Source organism: Peromyscus californicus, unplaced genomic scaffold (assembly GCF_007827085.1).
Source record: "Peromyscus californicus insignis strain IS unplaced genomic scaffold, ASM782708v3 Scaffold_4__1_contigs__length_199733344, whole genome shotgun sequence".
NCBI lineage: Eukaryota > Metazoa > Chordata > Mammalia > Rodentia > Cricetidae > Peromyscus > Peromyscus californicus.
The window spans coordinates 106129033-106147005 of NW_026294562.1; the positions used below are offsets into that span (position 1 = coordinate 106129033).

A 17973-nucleotide genomic window follows, 5' to 3' on the forward strand; every position below is an offset into this window, starting at 1 on the left:
ATAACAGAGCAGGTTAGCAAGCTTTGACAAGCCAGGGGTTGGCTAAGGGGCATCCCACAATTTCCATGCTGTTTTAAGGTGCATATCATAATTAAAAATGGCTTTCTTTAGGGATTGAAATGAATAATCTCTATACTCAGTTACTAAAACAGAAATGGGACTGTAAATGCTCCTAGCTCTGTGTAGGCCCAATACTGTATGCCTCCTTGTGAACTGTGCCTAGGAGACCAGGCTGGGAGACCAGGCAACTTGGACACCATGGGACATGAGAATTATGTCCCAAAATCAAAGTCACCATATCAAGAAAGAAAATATGTAGTGGCTGCTGCCTAGCAGAACCTGAAAAGTGCCAGTTTAGATGTTGGTGCAGCCAGAGCCCAGCCTCTAGTGGCAGGGTCTGGGAGCTCTAATGTTGCCCTCCATGTTACCAACAGTTACTAAGACAGGGCTTCAGATTCCAGAATCTTAAGAAACCAAGAGACGGAAAAAAATACATGGTCTGCATGATGTTAAAAGGCAAGTTCATGGTAGAGCTTCCGGACTAAGCCTATTTCCCATTACACCACACAAGAAACTGCTCAAGAAGGAAACCAGTAGCATGGCAACTACCTAGACCAGGGCTGCTGAAGGGAACCTGGGCAGAGAAAAGGCCATGCTCCTGCTTATTCCCTACCAACCAAAGGACATTGCCCATGGAGACTCGATGTGCATTGTGGAGACAGACTGCATCGCCAGTCAAGGACAACGCAGAGGGACATTTCCTTCATCAACACCAGTTGTTGGGTGCCCATCCCCTTCTTTGCCATCCAGGCAAAATGTTAAGGCTGAGTGTGTAGTAGAAGCTCATCAGTCATGCTCCATTTAACAGAACAGCTCACTCTGCCTCAATACTGAGGCAAAACTGCAAATAAGAGGGAAATGGGCTGAAAACAACTATCGCTGTTAAGAGGGAGAATCGGGGTCTTGGAAGAATGTTGGAAACCTAGTGCTAAATTGAGTTATTTTCCTTCAACTCCATTTCCCTTGACAGAGAGACTCCCAGGCAAGGACCAAGAGCTTTCAGGGGCACCCTAAAGCATTCACAAAGCAACAGTCCTGTTCAGGACTTCCGGTCTGTGTTATGGCGAAGTTCTTTTTCCTTCAAGGATTTTTATTTCTAGACTGCTTCCTAATGCTTCCAACAGAAGGTCAGAAAAATTCTGACTTGGAAAACTAAGACTATCCATTTGCATATGGTAGCCATCTAAGGAGGATACAAAATCTATGAGAAGGGATATACCGGCAAAGATAAGAACGTCTTTTTAACAGGGAACTAGGCTACCTACACACATGTAGACTTTAGAGGTGGCCAAGGCCCTTTACCACTACATGGCACAGGGACAATGTTTCAAACTCACTTCTCATACCAAGGCTCACACTGTGTCAGAGAACAGGACATCTCTCTTATCAGCGAAACCCCAAGGGCACCTGCAGACTGCTCTTCCAGCTCCCAGCTTTGCAGTTTCCACCCTCTTTTCAAGCTGTTTTCTTCTTTCTCATCTGCCAGCATTTGTTGATTTCAAAAGTAAAACCAAACCCAAACCAAACCAGACCCAAACGACCAATCAGCGAGTTGAACTAGGTGAGGCTTTAAAGACAGGTTGGAGGCAAGTGCCAATGAGGGGAGATGTGTCCTCTGTGTGGCTTGCCACCCAGGATTCTTATCTCAATGTCAGTTTTGCCTCCTAGCTCTTGAGAGGCATCTGGGTGGTCCATACATCACCCTTTTCCAGCAACTTGAGTCCTTATCCAGGAAGTCTACTTGGAATGACTTTGCACCATGCTCTGATTGGCAGCTATAGCTCTGGGCATGACATATTCAATTCCAATACCCTGCCAGCACCATCTCCTGAATCCATGACCTTCCTCTCATTCAAAGACACCGTGGAGGCTATGGCTGCTTACCAATGGTGGTGGTGAGAAAGGAAACCACTTCAGACTCCTTCCCATCATTGTAAAAGGCCAGGTGCCAGATTCCCGAATCCAGATACTGGATGAAACCGGTCTCATGGCTGGATGGGGGAACGGCACCCCGGGACTGGCGCTGGGGACCCTCCAGACTCCTTGCCTCCTGGGTTAGGAGCCTTCTTCCATCCAGTAGCTCCACAAAGTCAAACTAAAGAACAAAGAGAGTAAAATTAGCAACAGACATCCCCACCTGCCAAGCTCCACATAGGAACTCTCCTAGGGAGTCTAGAAGGGAAGAAAGAGTCAGAAAGGGAAGCCAAGAGAGCGGACCAATCAAGCCCTCCCCAGAACTACAGTCTTCTAATTCTTTTGTGAATGTGGCGCAACTAATGATTATTCATTGTCGTGTTTTGTTTTCATTTGGGGACATGCAAGTCTCTACTTGACTATGTATATATTAAAATAGCTATGTTTTCTTTGGTGGCAGGTCTCTCAGTAGAAACCCAGCCACTTGGTGATCACTGGGGGTTCATGCAAGTATGGATGGTCATCTTAGGGGTTTGCAATGGGATTAGAACATGAAGTGGAGTTGGGTTAGTCATGAGCTAAGTTGTTTAGCTCAAAATTCCATCAGTAATTACATGCTGTGTCAAATACAAATGCCAATTGATTTGTATTTCAATCAATTGATTTGTATTCCAGAAAAGTCCATCATGCAGTGTGAACATCAGGTGGGGGGTTAAGCCCTGCTGCCTCACTAGGAAGCACCCCAAGTAACTACCTAGTTAGGTTTTAGTAGATGGAAGGTATTTATCTCACATAAACTGAAGCTGTGGCATTCAGGACTACTGTATGATGGCTTTGTGGTCACCAGGGATCAGGCTCATCTATAGCTCTGTGACCTGATCATTGGCTATAGTCCTAAAACTTAACCAAATGTTGTAGCTAAAAAGACCGCATATGGCCCTAGGATGCGTGATGGATGTTTATGGTTTTGATTATTTTAACTCCAAAGCTAATGTGGTGTGTGTGTGTGTGTGTGTGTGTGTGTGTGTGTGTGTGTGTGTGCGCGCGCGCACGCGCATGTGTGGAGGTTTCACAGGCCTCTGTTCTCTCTGACTCATGACACCTCCTTTTCTCATTTCTTTCTTTTCCTTTCCCCTTCCTCTCTTTGGATGCCAGAGACTGAATCCAGAGTCCAGCATGCTAAGCACATGCTCTGTCCCTGAACTAGACTCCCAGCCACTTGACCAATGTCTTTATTTCTGGTACATGTGTGCAAACAAATGTGCAATCCTGAAGAAGAGAGGAGATGCACGAGGCAAGGAAAGTACTGTTTACTTTTGAGCCAGGTCCCATGCTATGGGCTCTGTGACTGTTCCTTGTTACAAGGATCCTACTGGGCAGTTACTGTTACTCCCCACTTTATAGAGGAGGAAACTCTCGAGGAGACGATGAATCATGAACCCAAGCTTGCATAGCCAATGGCAAGAGGATTCATGCTCAGCGTGTGGTTTCCTCTTTAGGTCACATTACCTACTGTAACTTAGGAGACAGTGTGATAGCAGAAAGGCAGCTGAGAGGTGTCCTAGAATTCTCCAAAGAAGCTCCAGAGAGCTAACTTCACTTTTCTGGGAGGCAGGATGTTAGTGGGACAAATGGATGAGTGGCTTATAAGATAACCTGAAGTTACCTTCAGGCTTTAGGACCCAGCTGGGTTTCTGACCTGGGTTAGGATCTGAGCTGGCTCCCAGGAGGTCAGTTGGTGTGTGGGGTCCAGTTACCTGAGTATGGGAAGGGGGAAGGCCTTTTCTTCCATAGATGCCAACCAGAGCTGCTTTCCCCAAAGACACATTGAACTTCAGATGCACAGGGTGGTCTATGAACACCTGAGATCTCCAGAATGTTCCAGGTGGAATCTTCTGGGAAGCCCGTCTGCCCACGTCGATTTCGCCAGAGTCTATAAAACTGTCCTCTGGAAAGAAACTACTTGGCTTTCCTACCAAGACACGGGGAAGGGAAGACAAAAGCATTCTGGTTAGCCAAACATGATACGGAACCAGCGTCCCAAAATCCAAGGCTCCATTCTGCCTCACACCCCGACAGAGGTCTGCAGCTAGCTTCCTGAGCCCCCCCTCCTCCACAGGAGTAAGATAGTCTAGAGTTTTTCCTCCAGTGATGCTCAAATTGTTCTGCTAAAAATATTCATTCTTCCAAAGCAGTATGGGTCCTCCCAAAGGACCATCTGTTTACTGCATAATGCCACAGCTTGGTAAGATATTTTGATCCTAAAAATAATCATTGGTGGTCACATGAGAATAACTTTGTGACTGTGTGTGTGTGTGTGTGTGTGTGTGTGTGTGTGTGTGTGTGTGTGTAAAGGCTGTATGATAAAGTAGAAAGGACAGAGGGAATGAGGAGGCATGATGGGAGTAGAGGGAGGTATTTTATGTTTATGTGAGAACTGGAAGCCACATCCTAAGGCTTACATATGCGAGTGGGGGGTTGGGTTTGGAACAGGGCTATGAATTGACAAAGAGGGAGAAGAAGGTTCTGAAGAAGGGAGGAAACATGTCTGAGGGGGCTGTTGTATTTTGGTGGGTGTGGGCATCAGTGTGTGTGTGTGTGTGTGTGTGTGTGTGTGTGTGTGTGTGTGTGTGTGTGTTAAACTGGTTGAAGGAACTTATCAAGGGTGAAATCTATAGCATACTTAGAAATTTAACCCAGCCCTCAGCCCTGTACCACAAGGGGGGGAGGGCACTCAAGAATGAGATCTGCTCATTTCTCTTGTCAATCAGCAGTGGCTGCTTTCTGGGGGTGCAACACACCCCAGGAAGGAAGGGTACTTACCAAACTTCCTCTTCATAGTAATTAAACACACCAGCTTATAAGTGAGCTAAGCCCTAACTTCCTGCCTTCTTAGCAGTTGGGAAGAGGGGGGCAGGAACATTGGAAAGACCACCCTTAGGACCCTGAAAAACCCAAACTAAGCCAACAGGCTCCATTGTATTTGTCAGTAGTAACCTCCCCCTGGGCATCATGGCTTTGAGGCTTTTTGTGTGGTTAGAGATACTCAGAGATGTTCTAAGACAACAAGAATCATTTGCAAAGAAAACACGTTTGTGCAACGTTTTGCAAAAAGCATTTGGAGAGAAGAAATTACAATATCTCCCTGCCACCCCACCCCCCAGCTTTGGAAGACTCCTTACAAAGCACATTTGATGCTGAAATGGAGCTTGGCAGGGCATTGTTGTAGTCATAAAATATTTTACTGTTTTAAATAATAAAATTCAATTTAAATGTTAAACTTCTCCATATGTTATCATTCCCTTATAAACTCCTAGGCAGAAACATCAGGATTTTAGCTTCAAACCATTAAGTGTTATTTTAATTAAAAATGTGCCAACAAAAAAAAAAGTTAAAATGCACACTATCAATAAAAGTACCATGGATATTCTATCATTAACACAGGAAAGAGTTTGCATTTAATTCCTTATGGAAGGAATGTGCCCCAGACTTTTACCTTGAAAACGAAGGCACACAAACCTCCACATTGTGAGTCACGAAACTTCAAAGACAGGAGCCCAATTCACAAAGCATTAAGATGGGAGAGAATTATTCACATTCTTCTTCATCTGATCTGTGGGTTCCCAGGACTATAACCCTTTTATTGTGCAGGTAGAAAGTGGTACACCCTCAGCTTTAAGTTTTCCCAGGGAGGCAGAACTAAGGGGGCATATGAAACAAAAGCAGGGTACATTCTGAATTTTTCACTCCTAGGAAGGGCTGAGAGAGAAGCACAGACTGATAATTTGAGGGCCTGTTTCCTCTGAATGTAAGAAGGAGTCAGAGCCCAAGGGCTAGGAACCGTCTGTACTCCAATGTTCTAGTGTCTCAGAATAAATAATGGAAAACTGCTCCCTTGTTTTAGACAACAGGGCTCCTTTCTCCACAGCAAAGAGGAGATTGTAATTTGGTGACCTTACAGGTCAGAATGGGTCCAGAGATACCCTCCAAACCTCAGGCAGGAGGCTTAGGCAGGGCTATGTGGCTCTTGCCCCAATAAAGTGACAGGAGGGGATTTTTCTTTTATTGCACTTTCTAGTGGTTCAGGAATGTGGGCCAGGTGGGAGGGAAACTCTGTCTCCACACTGGACCAACTGTTGGTGTAGATTGCTGGTTGAGAGGAAAGAGTGAACAGCTTCTACCACCTTTAGTTCATGGGAAAGATGCCTGAGATTGCCAGGGCTGGGCTGGGGCTGGAAGAGCAAAAACAAACAAACAAACAAACAAAAACCCTTCCTTCTTGACTAAAGAAAAACCCATCCTGCCTTTTTGTTTGTTCAGATCATAAGATTTCTTGACTTTAATTCTGAGCACAAAGCATGAGGACTCGAATATAAAATGCCCCCACTGCAAAGCGGTGAAGAGTAGGGAACGAGGCTAGAGACCGGTAGAGGGGGAACATTCTGAGTATCAAACTCATCTCCTCATGTATATTCTGGAAGATAACAGGTATTACTAGAAGAAATGGTAGTGCAGGCAGAGGTTAATGAGTTCCAGCTGTGTCGAGTGCCTGCATTTTCATTAGTTCGGGTGATTCTCATGATACTAAGAACATCTCTACACTGAGGCTCTGAATGCTTAAGAAGCCAGTTGGAGATGAAGTCACTTGAGAAACCTCTTTACCTCTTAGAATATGGCTTCTCTGTAGACTAAATAAATGAGTGATGAGTTAAATATCTGAAGAGACACCCTCAGTGGTGATGGGGTGCACTGACCCTCTCAAAGAGCAGCAACTAATGGGGCTCATGGGGTAAATGTCAAGACTTAGCCAGGTCCTAAGTCCAGTTAAGAACTTTGTGGAGTAGCCAGGGTCTGGAGACAGTCTTGAGAAGCATGTTGTACCACTCACTATGAGGTATCTCTAGGCCTTACCAAATAGCATGTGATGCTTAGCTTAGACCTTACTCCTCCCAACAGCATGATTCAGTTTCACAGCATAGATTCTGTTGATAACCATCTTTTTCTTCTTAAATTTAGAAAGATTCAGGCTTCCTAGAGCAATGCTGTGCAAATATGCAATCACATTGTAAAAGAAATCTCTCAGCCAATTGATGAAATGATCGGGTAGGTCCACCAAATGTGGATTATTTGGAAGAACTGGAATTCCCATGCTTTCCAATCACAGTCTCTGACCAGAGACCCATCTATCCAGGTTCTAAACTTCTATTCCACTAACAATTCCTCTACCTTTTTTTTTTTTTAAAAATTCTTCTCAATGCAATAGATTGCACAAAGAATCCCTTAGTTTCCTTAGCAACAGTTTGAAATTTTTTTGGTTATCAAAATAAGCTGTTCCGTTTTGGAGAGCCCAGCTGAGCCTGTGTGCAGCAATTTGCATGGTTCAAACTGATGGGCAATTTTGATTCCATTGCAAAGAGAAAGCATGATTCCTAGCCCACCAAGTCAAGTGTCAGAAATGCTTGTTTATTCAGTGATGTCCCCCTTCCCCACTAATGCAAACACAAGGTCTTGCGGGGTTGCTTCAGGAAGCTGCTACATTTGGTTTGTGTCCCATGATGACCCTAAAATGGCTACAGCCACTTTGAAAATACAGTATAAATTATACTTTGATGTTATTCTCACAGACATGACAAACACAGTCCTGGGATTATCGTGTATTTAATTTGTATAATTAAAAAGATGTACTTTAAAAATATTTTAAAAATATCCCAAACCTTAGTGTCTGAAGTGGAATGGCCCCAGACTAGGTGGACAAGATGAGGGACACCAGCTGAACTGAGGACCACTCTAGATGAGTAGCTGCCCTCTGCTGGGCTCTGAGAAGAGCCATCCTCACCCTTGTTCTATGGGCAAGAAAACTAAGGCCAAACAGATGAGGAAACTAGTGTAAGTTAACAGAACAAAAGAAAGGCTGGGTTGAGAGCCACATCTGGCGCTGTGTGGCTCCAAGGCACACTCACCCCCTTTTAATCACCTCATACTGCTACTCCCGCCATCATGGTGCAGAGACGCTAATCTTCATTCTGTAATTGATGTTTTTCCCTGATACCGTCAGAAGGGACCAGAAATGTGCCCTCACAGTACAGTTAACATTTTCACTATTGAGATACAGTCTAAGGAAGCAGAGGTTTATCATCACAATTAAAAACAGAAACTGAGTAGACAGTGGTTTGACTGGGGTGGGGTGGGGTGGGGAAGAACCACGTGCTCTCCCATAGACTATAGGAAACTTTCCCTCTGCTTTTCAGGCACATGCACTTTTTTTCTCACAGTAATTGCTCTTGCTGCTGACTGTTTTCCAGTACTGCCCTGCATTTAAGGGGTTTATAAACAGGATTTCCATTTGCATCAGTAATGACAGATAATCCCTTTAAGCAAAAATACTTCAATTAAAATAAGCCAATAAGGCAGTGCAATTTTATTTTGTCTCTTATCTACACCTCCTGCCTTTCCGGAAAAACTAAAGAGAACCCAAATAACCCACAAACTAATTTCATTAGAGTGGAAGATTTCAGATAGACTTAACTCCCGCTGAAGGAATGTCTGTTAGGGATCACAGTGGGAAGAAACTACATTGTGTTACAGGAGACCCTTTGCTAATTCCATGATGGGTAAAGACATTTTAAGTGTGTTTTCACAGGCTGATCTAAAGACAGTTGTCCCTTTCTGAGTCTTCACTAGTGGCAATAGACAGTATAAACTGGTGTGAACATTGCAAGCCACCAACAGGACCATGGACAGTACCACCTTGGTTGGAAAGATCCCCAAAGACCATCACTTAGTCCTATGATGATTCTTTTAGAAATTTCACCTGTAGATTATGTAAGTCGCAATGCACTCTGTAGAGAACCTGTGCTCTGGGCACTGAGCTCAGCGCTTTTTTGAAGAGGAGAGAAGTGGAGCCTGGAATGTCTAGCTCAGGGGACATGCTTAAGCTTACACCCCAGTGTCCCCTTACATCACACTGACTCCTCTAGTGGCCTCATACATGCTACCTTCTTCCCTACCCTGCTACCGGGCAAAGGGGCATACATTATTTAATGGTTTAGGTCTTAAAGTCTTTAAAAAGACAAAGAGGCCTGGCCTTTTCTTTCTAAATAGTGGGTAAGTCTTTAGGTTTGATTCTTTCAGAAGCCTCCTCTTTTCATGTCCCTTAAATGTGTCCATAGGTCAGTAGCTGACCTTGAACTTCAGGATCATCATTGCCGAGGTCATGAGGAGGTACTTTGAGTAAGCACAAGTTACCCTTCTCGACAAAGGCAAATCTTTGAAAGGACACAGAGACCCACAAGATATGGCCCCAGAAGTAGGTGAGGCCAGAGGAAGCTTGATGTGAGCTGTAAAGGTAGGAGACATGGCTGCTCTGCTGCCTGGGGAACAGCAGAGCAGCAGCGCAGAGCACAGTAGATGCAGCGGGAGGGAAGGCCACTGCCCGTGAGCCTGAGCCACTCTTGGTTGACAGTGAAGGAAGTCGTAGCTACGAATTGTTATAAAGACCCCTGAGAAATTCAAAACCTGGGTCTGTAGACTAGCACTCAAGAATGCCAGACCCAAAATGTCACCACCACCTCTGTCGTCGGTAGAAATATCTTTGCCTCACTGCACAACAGGATTTCACATCCATGTCATCTTTGAGGTCCTGTAACCATGGGGGTGGGTCAGGTGGGAAAACTCATGGAGGGAGTGAGAGACCTCAGGTCCCAGATCTGAGTTCATATACTTAATTCTGACATTCTGTGGGCCATGTCACTTCATGTGATCATTTGTGTTTGCACCTAGAATGGACATAACTAATTATACCTACTTCACTGGGTTTCTGTGAAGTTTCAGTGTACAATGAAATGACCTTAGTAAGACGTTTTGATAACACAGTGAGTAAATGGTAATTATTGTTACTACTGCAGAAGAGGAAGCTAGGTCAGATAGCTTCTACTAGTGACTTGTTCCGGGTCACTGGGGTGGGTTGATCGCCTGGAATGTTTCCATTGAAACACACGGTCCAAAAGTCTTTTCACTGAAATACACTGTCCCCTACTATGTTCCACACATGACTCTTCATCCCACAGGGCTTCCCAGAAGTGCTCCCCCTGACCCCACACAAAGATGGATAGCTGGCAATGTGGATGCCCCTAATGCACCCTTGGAAGCATGGAATGGGATACTGCAGAGCACCCTGGGTCCTTCTGAACCCTGCTCTGAGCTCACACTGACAGGGAATTGCGGTGAAGACACAGGTAGACCACAGCCGGCATGGAGTGTACAGGATGGAGGAAGCATGAGCTGGAGTCAGGCACATGATGGACAGGATGGAGGCCTTCTCCATTCAAAGGCAGACACAGAGGACTCACAACACAGACGACGCAGCAACCCTACCTTCCGTGGCTCCTTTGCCTTTCCTGTCAGGGTTCTCTAAGCCAGTGCCCCCTGAGGGATACAGGGAGACGTCCGTTGGCACAGGCCAACTGCTGGCTGTGTCCTCCGTGATCTCATACATCTGCCCCTCCATCGGCTGCAGGTGCCAGTTTAGGCCAAACAGGTGCATGGCTGTGGTGAGCAATGAAAAAAGTCATCCTTTTCTGCTGGAGGTGGAAATGGAACTCCCAAGCCACAAGGAAAGGGGGTCTGGGGTGGGGAACACAGACCCAAAGTTCACTTCAACAACAGCCCCCAGAGAGAGATTTCTTAAAGTGTCAGGCCCTGCAAGGGGACTCGAGGTGCAGTGATGATCAAGGTTGAGACCCTGCCCTCGAGGGGCTCACAGTCTGGTAATGTTTGGAATGGATGAGAGAAGTTGGAGTTTCAGGAGGTCTTGACCTTTTTCTTCAAAAGAGAAATGACAATCTAGAGGGGAGAACTCTAATTTGTATCACAAAGGATTATTTCCTTAATATAAAAGTAACACCCACCAATAAGTAAAATTTAACAATGCAGTAGAAAAATGGGCATAGGTTATGGACAGAAGGTGACAGAAGAGGAAATACCAAGGGCTCTCAATCACATGAAAAGGCTCCTAACATCACTCACTCCAAAAGAAATCTAAGTTAAACTCTGAAATATTATTTTTCACATATGCTTTGGCAAAGACAAAAAGGACCGGAAATACTATGTTGGCAGAGGATGGGAAGCAAGCACCCGCACACTTTGCTGGTGCAAGCTCGAATTGGTATGTGATAAAAGCCATAAAATTTAAAATACATTCACCCTTTACCCTGGGAGTTCAAGGTCCCAATTCTAGAAACTTCTCCTCTGGATATACTCACACATCTAATAAATTATATACATACAAGGTTACTCATTACAGCATAATTGTAATAGCAAAATTTTGTAAACTGGTCCATTGATAAGAGGTTACGTAGGGTCTATCCACATAACATAATAGCAGAGATCACAAACAGACTGAGAAAGCTTTTTATGTGTTTTATTTTTTCCAGAAGAAAAACCATTACCTGCAGAAGAATGTGTTCGACACACTGCTTTTGGCTTTAAATTGTACAGAGTATCTAGAAGGATATGAAAGACTGTCGTAACACCAGGTGATCCATGTGAGGGAATAGGATGCTGTAGGGAATGGTGTGTGTGTGTGTGGGGGGGGGGGAGATGTTCTGCACATCTTCATTTTCTACCATGGGCATGTTTTCCTGATTTAAAAATATTTTTCCCAAGTAGGAAGCTATCAAATAGTCTGCTGCAACAATCTAGAAGAGGTGATAAGATACCCAAGAATGAACACTGAAATATCCAATGCTTGAGAAGGCTGTGAAAACTGGTTCCTAAAAGACTTGTAATCTAGTGTGTGGCAGCTGTGGCAGCTTCACTCTGGGAATCCAAAATGGGCATAGCGGTGCACACCTGTAACCCCAGCAGTGGGGAGGCTGAGGAGGCAGACTGGGAGGGGAAGATCTGTAGAGATGGGGAGCCAGTCTGCTCCATTTAGTGAGACCCTTTCACAAAACCAAAAAGTAAGGGTCATGAAGAGATGCCACTGGTAAAAGCATTTGTTACCCAAGCCTGATGTTCAATCCCTGGAAGTTGCCAAAAGCTGGTGTCTGGAGTATGCTTAGTGGTAAAGACAACAAAAGAAATTCTGCCTCAACAAAATGGAAGGAGAGAACAAACCCCTAAAAATTGTGTTCTGATGTCCGCTTGAGTGTTGTGGCATGCATGTGCCCACACTCACACATTACTACATTACACACAGACACAGACACACACACACAGACACAGACACACACAGACACAGACACACACACAGACACACACACACACCCAAAACAAAAAAAAAATCCTACAAAATGAAACAAGACGTGAACCTTGTCAGTGGTCTGTACTCAGCACTTTCAGGATGCTTCCTCTGCCTTTCACATATGTAGCAAGCCTTCACCTTCGTGGATCCCACGCCATGGTATATGTAGTACCCCTTCATCTCATCGATGAAGCTATTTTTAAAGGTCCTCTGTGGCAGGCTCTGGAGAGTTAGTATCGACTCAGACAGCCAAAGCCCACAGTAAAACCGGGAAGGCAGATGGATTAAGGAAGTCCTCTCAGAAGATCAAGGCCCAGAGGAGGGGTGGCTGAGAAGAAGGACCATAGAAATGCAGGAGGATCTACAGACAGGAAGGTCCAGGGAATTTTACTTATTACCTACTGTGTGTGTCTGGCAACTTATACACATTATGTCTAATTCTCATGGCAACCCCACTAGACCCAACTTTGAGAGGATAAACAAATATTAGGTTTTAATACAAATTAATTAAAAAATCAGAGTTAGTTGAAACCATAATATCTATAAGACAATGACTGAGATGTATTACTCTGTACCAGACACTGTGCTAAAACTAATCAGAGCAATGTATACTTTAGCTTTCGTGCCAACCCTAAAAGGTTAATATTTATAGCCAGACATTATAGATGACCAAGTGAAGGTAAGGGGGCAACTGGCAAGTGCAGGGTAAAATGGACAAGAAGAAGCAGAGTCTGGTCTAGAACCCACATCTGCCCAGACCTGAAAACTCACACCACGAGTCTTTCTATGGAGCCCAGGCTCCACCCACTTAGCTGCTGCCTCTTATCAGCTCTATTTCACAAGGTGGCCATATGAAGACACCCCTTCCTGGACGTCTGACAGCTTCATGGGACTTTTCGTCTGCAGACTGAATCACAGGACTCTTCCACAGGATGCTGAGAAATAGATCCTCGTGCTATAGATAAGTTCACGGATGGTGGATCTGAGGACCTACAACAGCCTTTAAGTCACAAAACACTATAGAGGAACTTGGCACACAAAACACATTCTTGTGACTCCAGGTCCATATTCAAATCATGTAGCGGACAGGCACATGCTTGATTCAGCCAGGAAGTTGCATCTTGGTGACAACAGGGAGAATGATCTTTGGCTTTGGCTTCTATGATGTGGGACCAGAGTAAGCAAACTGGTTCTGAACACTAATTGTTGCTTCCTTGCTGCAGTAGTATTATCTGAGAAATGGGGAAATACATTCCGTAGTGTTTTTAGTACCGGAACAGTGGAGTACTGTGTCAGAGGGGTGCTGTATCAGAGGTGTACACCATGCCAGTGAGTACTATGCTCGTAGTATACCATGTCAGAGGAATACCATATCAGAGGGGCACTGTTTCTGAGGTGTATACCATGTCAGTGGGATACTGCACAGTAGTGTACCATGTCAGAGAGGTTTCATGTCAATGGTGTAGCATGTAAGGGAGATACAATGTCAGAGGGGTATGTCCGTGGAGTACCATGTTGTAAGGGTACAATGATTTAGTGCACCATATCATCAGTGTGACACCATGTGGCAAGGAACTTTGTCAAGTGTACAGAACTCCCGTGTTTCCCCAGGCATTCGGTTTGTGCTGTCGATAAGAACAGTGATGGTGACATCAGCTGCTCCCACCGACTGAGCACCTTTTTAGCCAGGAGTACTGTGCCAGGTGCTTCACCCTGCTTTCCACTTCTGAGTAATGGTGACAATAAGGAGACAGCTTGCCCACAAGGAGGGAAACTGCTATCCTAGGTGGAATTAGCTCACATTCCTACTTACCTCCCCACTGCTTTAATCTATATATTGGCAACTCCAAAGGTAATGGAGAACTTCCTTGAACTACACACAACTCAGATGTTCGCCGTTAAATGAGCAGCACTTCTTCCCCCATTAGAGTCAATTATCTTATCTAAGAGTGCCAAGTGCTGTCTTGTTAAAAGGTCATGAGAATTAACTAATTCCAGAATGAATAGAATGCTCACAGCTCTGCGAAGAGAAACATTTTTATTGTCAAAGTTTTCTCTTAATTTTAGGAAGATACAAAAGCAAGCCTTTCCTTAAAAAATGAGGCAGGGTTTGGGTGGGTGGGAGGGCAGAGTCTCAGCGATGAATCTGGTTCCTAAGTCCAGGGTCCCAGGGGGAGTTAATAGGGTAAGACAGTTCACAGTAGGGGGAGGGATCTGGAAGTATACGGTGGTGGGGTGCTGACATCTTATCCTCTCTGTTCTGCCTCCCTGGTGGTAACAGAGGCCCACACAGCTGTGAGGGTGACAGGTAGTCTCTGGGGCCTGTGGAAGAGACCCCTGTGAAAGCAAAGCTCCATTCAAAACCACTTGTGACTGATTCCCCAGAGACTGGGCCACCCTGAAATAACAATGGAGGATGGTGGTAGGGAAAGGACCTAGGACATCACGATGGAGCTGAGAAATACCTTGTTGATTCTTCACTACTAACCTACTAGGCAAGAGGTACCCACTGGTGTATAGTAGCAAGTCTGTTGTGGGGGTAACCAACTATTTTCTGATTGGGATTCAGGCCAATAGACAGGAGGGAATTTAATCTGGCACTATAAACCTCATAAGGAGCCCGGGGCTAGGAGAACGTAGGCCTTAGTTGGGAAAGTGCTGCTGTTACTTTGCTAAATGAACATGATGTGCCTGTCAAACTGCCTTCTGCATAATTGTGTCTATCCCCATAGATGGGTGCTGTTGGCAGCGTTGGTCAGAGACACTTCTTTAAATAGCATGTTGGCCAGAGCGCTGAGACTATGTGACTGTTGAAAATGCTCAGCCATCCATGAGACACCTTTATCGCCCTCTCCCAGGCTCAGAAGACAAGAACACTAGGGCGGAAGGATTAGGTAGAACATTGTAGAATGCTACCTTCTGCTCATGGCGCGACCTTTGTACTCTTCAACTCACGCTGCTAGGATTACCTCCTGCACAAGACGGAGCCTATCAACATTCAATCATGGAGCAGGGAGGGCCTTCTGAGGCCCCACCCACCCCTGGCAATTAATAGCTGCTGGTGAAGAGAGTCATTTTCTGTTGTGGTGTAGCCAGTGGTAAGATGTTCATGCTTCTGTAAGTCACCTTTCACCCACCTATAGGCAAACCTAATGAAACTGTTTGTGTCACAAATTAAAAAAAAACAGGACATGAAAGTCACAGGGGAACTAGCAGGAAAAGGAAGGTGAACAGTGGGAGTGGGAGGGGCGCAATAGAGAGAAATGGAGGGTAAATATGATCAAAATGCAGTATATGCATGCATGAAAGTGTCGTAATGAAAGCCCACTATCATGCATGATTAGTATATGCTAATAAAAACCACTGGAATCATTGGAAGGTGAGAATTACAGATGTGGGATTTGAGGAGGCAGAGGCCAGCAAGCAATAGCATCTTGAAACCAAAATGAAAAGGACCTTTATTAGCCTGCCATCAGGGGTCCCAAACAGAAGTCATGCTAGTAAGCCCTCAGCTCTGTCACTGTCCTGTCTGGCAGGTGGTGAGTTTTACAGTCTTGGGTGATGGACAAGGGGAAGAGGGAAGAAGAGAAATAGTCTGCCTTACTTGGTTTTCTCTGACAGATGGGCAGACAGACAGACAGACAGACAGACAGACACACACACACACACACACACACACACACACACACACACACACACAAACACACACACACGCTCAGTCAGGAATTCGGTCCTCAGAATCCAGAAGCTGTAGCCACCATCCGATCCCTGACAGTCATTCAAGTCACAACAGTATCATTTGAAAAGTGTGCTCCATGGCCAACAGCTTGTGCATGTCACTCAGCCTCACGCTCATGTAGAGGTGGATTGGGAAACATCAGTGAAGAATGTATATATTGGTATTGAAACGGAAGCTGAACTAAGGGGACCTTTGAGTCACTGCAAAGGGTTACGGTGAGCTACCTACCAAGACCAGACAGCAGAGCTGCCCTAAAGGTAGGGCATGTTTCAAGCTCTTCCTCTTTCTACACTTTCCTTTTAGTTGAAGATACAGGCCACATAGAGCTACCCACAAAGTAAAGGGCAAAATGAGTGTTGGCGGCTGGGGCTGATGGGGCCACTAAATATAGGGTCTCTGCCCCACAGTAACCCTCCTTTGAAGCTGTATAAAGCAGTGAATGCAGTTGGCCAAATGTTCTGAAAGTAACAACCGTGGATTAAAAATAATAATAAAAGAAGCCAAGAAATATAAATGATCATTCCCCAGGTGCTAAGGATAGACCAAACCATTCAAACAACATTATTATTATATCATATGATATTATTATATCATAATTATTGTATTCTTCACTCTCTGAAGGATGAAGAGTAACCACCCACCAATAGACATTGCAGGATTATGTAAATTACACCCTGCACTGTGTATTTATAACGAAGGTGCAAATCCCAGCTCAAGTATACTGAGAGTGACCTAGATAAGAAACTTGGTTTCCCATTAGACAACTTGTAATTCAATGAAAAGGTGACAAGATGCTTGAAGAGTTCAGAGAGAGGCTGTGGAGAAGTAGCAGGGTTCACAGGATCACCTACATTGAAATGTTAATGATTTCTAAAAGCCAAGAGCCAGGGTGGGAAAGTTCAATCGCTCCAGCTCTGGTCCATCTGATCCTGGGGCTGACATTTTCCTATCACCTTTTCCTGCCCAGTGAGACATGAGCGATGGCTCAGAAAGTGCAAGCTTTGTCCTGACATTTGGAAAAAAAAAAAAAAGACTCCATTGATGTTCAGACACATGGAAGGCACCCTAGCACCCACCCCAGAAGAGGCAATTAACAAAGTCACTAAGCCAGTGGAGGACCAGGAAAAGGGGGTGTGCAACTCCATGCAGGAACTCCCCTTGCATTTGTTCTGCAGCAGCATTTGTCCAGGGAGAGAGTAGAGATAGTTATAACTGCAAGTAACTGTCGGTCCAAGCAGCATTTAAAACATAAATTTTATTTATTTATTTTTATCTGTATGAATATTTTGTTTGCATGTGTCTCTGTGCATCACTTGCATACCTGGTGTCCTCAGAGGCCAGGAAAGGGCATCAGATGCCCTGGAACTGAAGTTACAGATGGTTGTGAGCTGTCACGTGGGTGCTGGGAATCTAAGTTCAGTCCTCTGGAAGAGCAGCCAGTGCTCTTAACCTCTGAGCCGTCTCTCCAGGCCCATCAAGTGACACTTTTGTTTCAAAAGTGGGAACCAACCTGGACACATGGTTGGCTGCCTGCTTTTCTGTTTTCATACTCACATTTGGGATTTTTGTTTGTTTAAACCTAGTCACTTCTATGAAATTGAGGTCACTAGGGTGTTCTGACTTGTGGTCTTCCAAGGAGGGAAAAATAACAATATCAATATAAACCAAGGTGCCCTGAAAAGGTCACAGTTATGCTGGAGGTTTTGCAGATCAACGGAATAGAATTTCATTGGTTGAGGAGAGTTGGAATGCTGCAGATCTAGAGCCAAAATTACCTAGGGCTGCCTTCAGTCTTCTTAATAGTCTTTTATTACTTGCTGCTGTGAGCAATTTACTCTCCTTTTAACATCAGATAAACTTTGGGATGTAGTACATAATCAGACCACTGGCGTCCACCAACGCCAAAGCTAAGCTATCTGGAGCATCTGAGACTTGTAGGAAATCACCCTGCTTTGCTGTAAGTACCTGGTATCCCCACGAAGTATCTGGCAGATGCATTGATTTAGAATTTCCTTTA

The 17973-nt window shown here is 44.8% G+C and overlaps 1 protein-coding gene across 1 annotated transcript in view; it reads right to left on the reverse strand.

The window, feature by feature from the left end:
• The window catches only part of Tenm4 (teneurin transmembrane protein 4), a 735358-nt gene that overhangs the window by 174316 nt on the left and 543069 nt on the right, over window positions 1-17973 (reverse strand). The window contains 3 exon segments of the mRNA XM_052714273.1: window positions 1945-2155; window positions 3732-3946; window positions 10348-10518. Of these exon segments, the coding sequence (XP_052570233.1) occupies window positions 1945-2155; window positions 3732-3946; window positions 10348-10518 (597 nt within the window).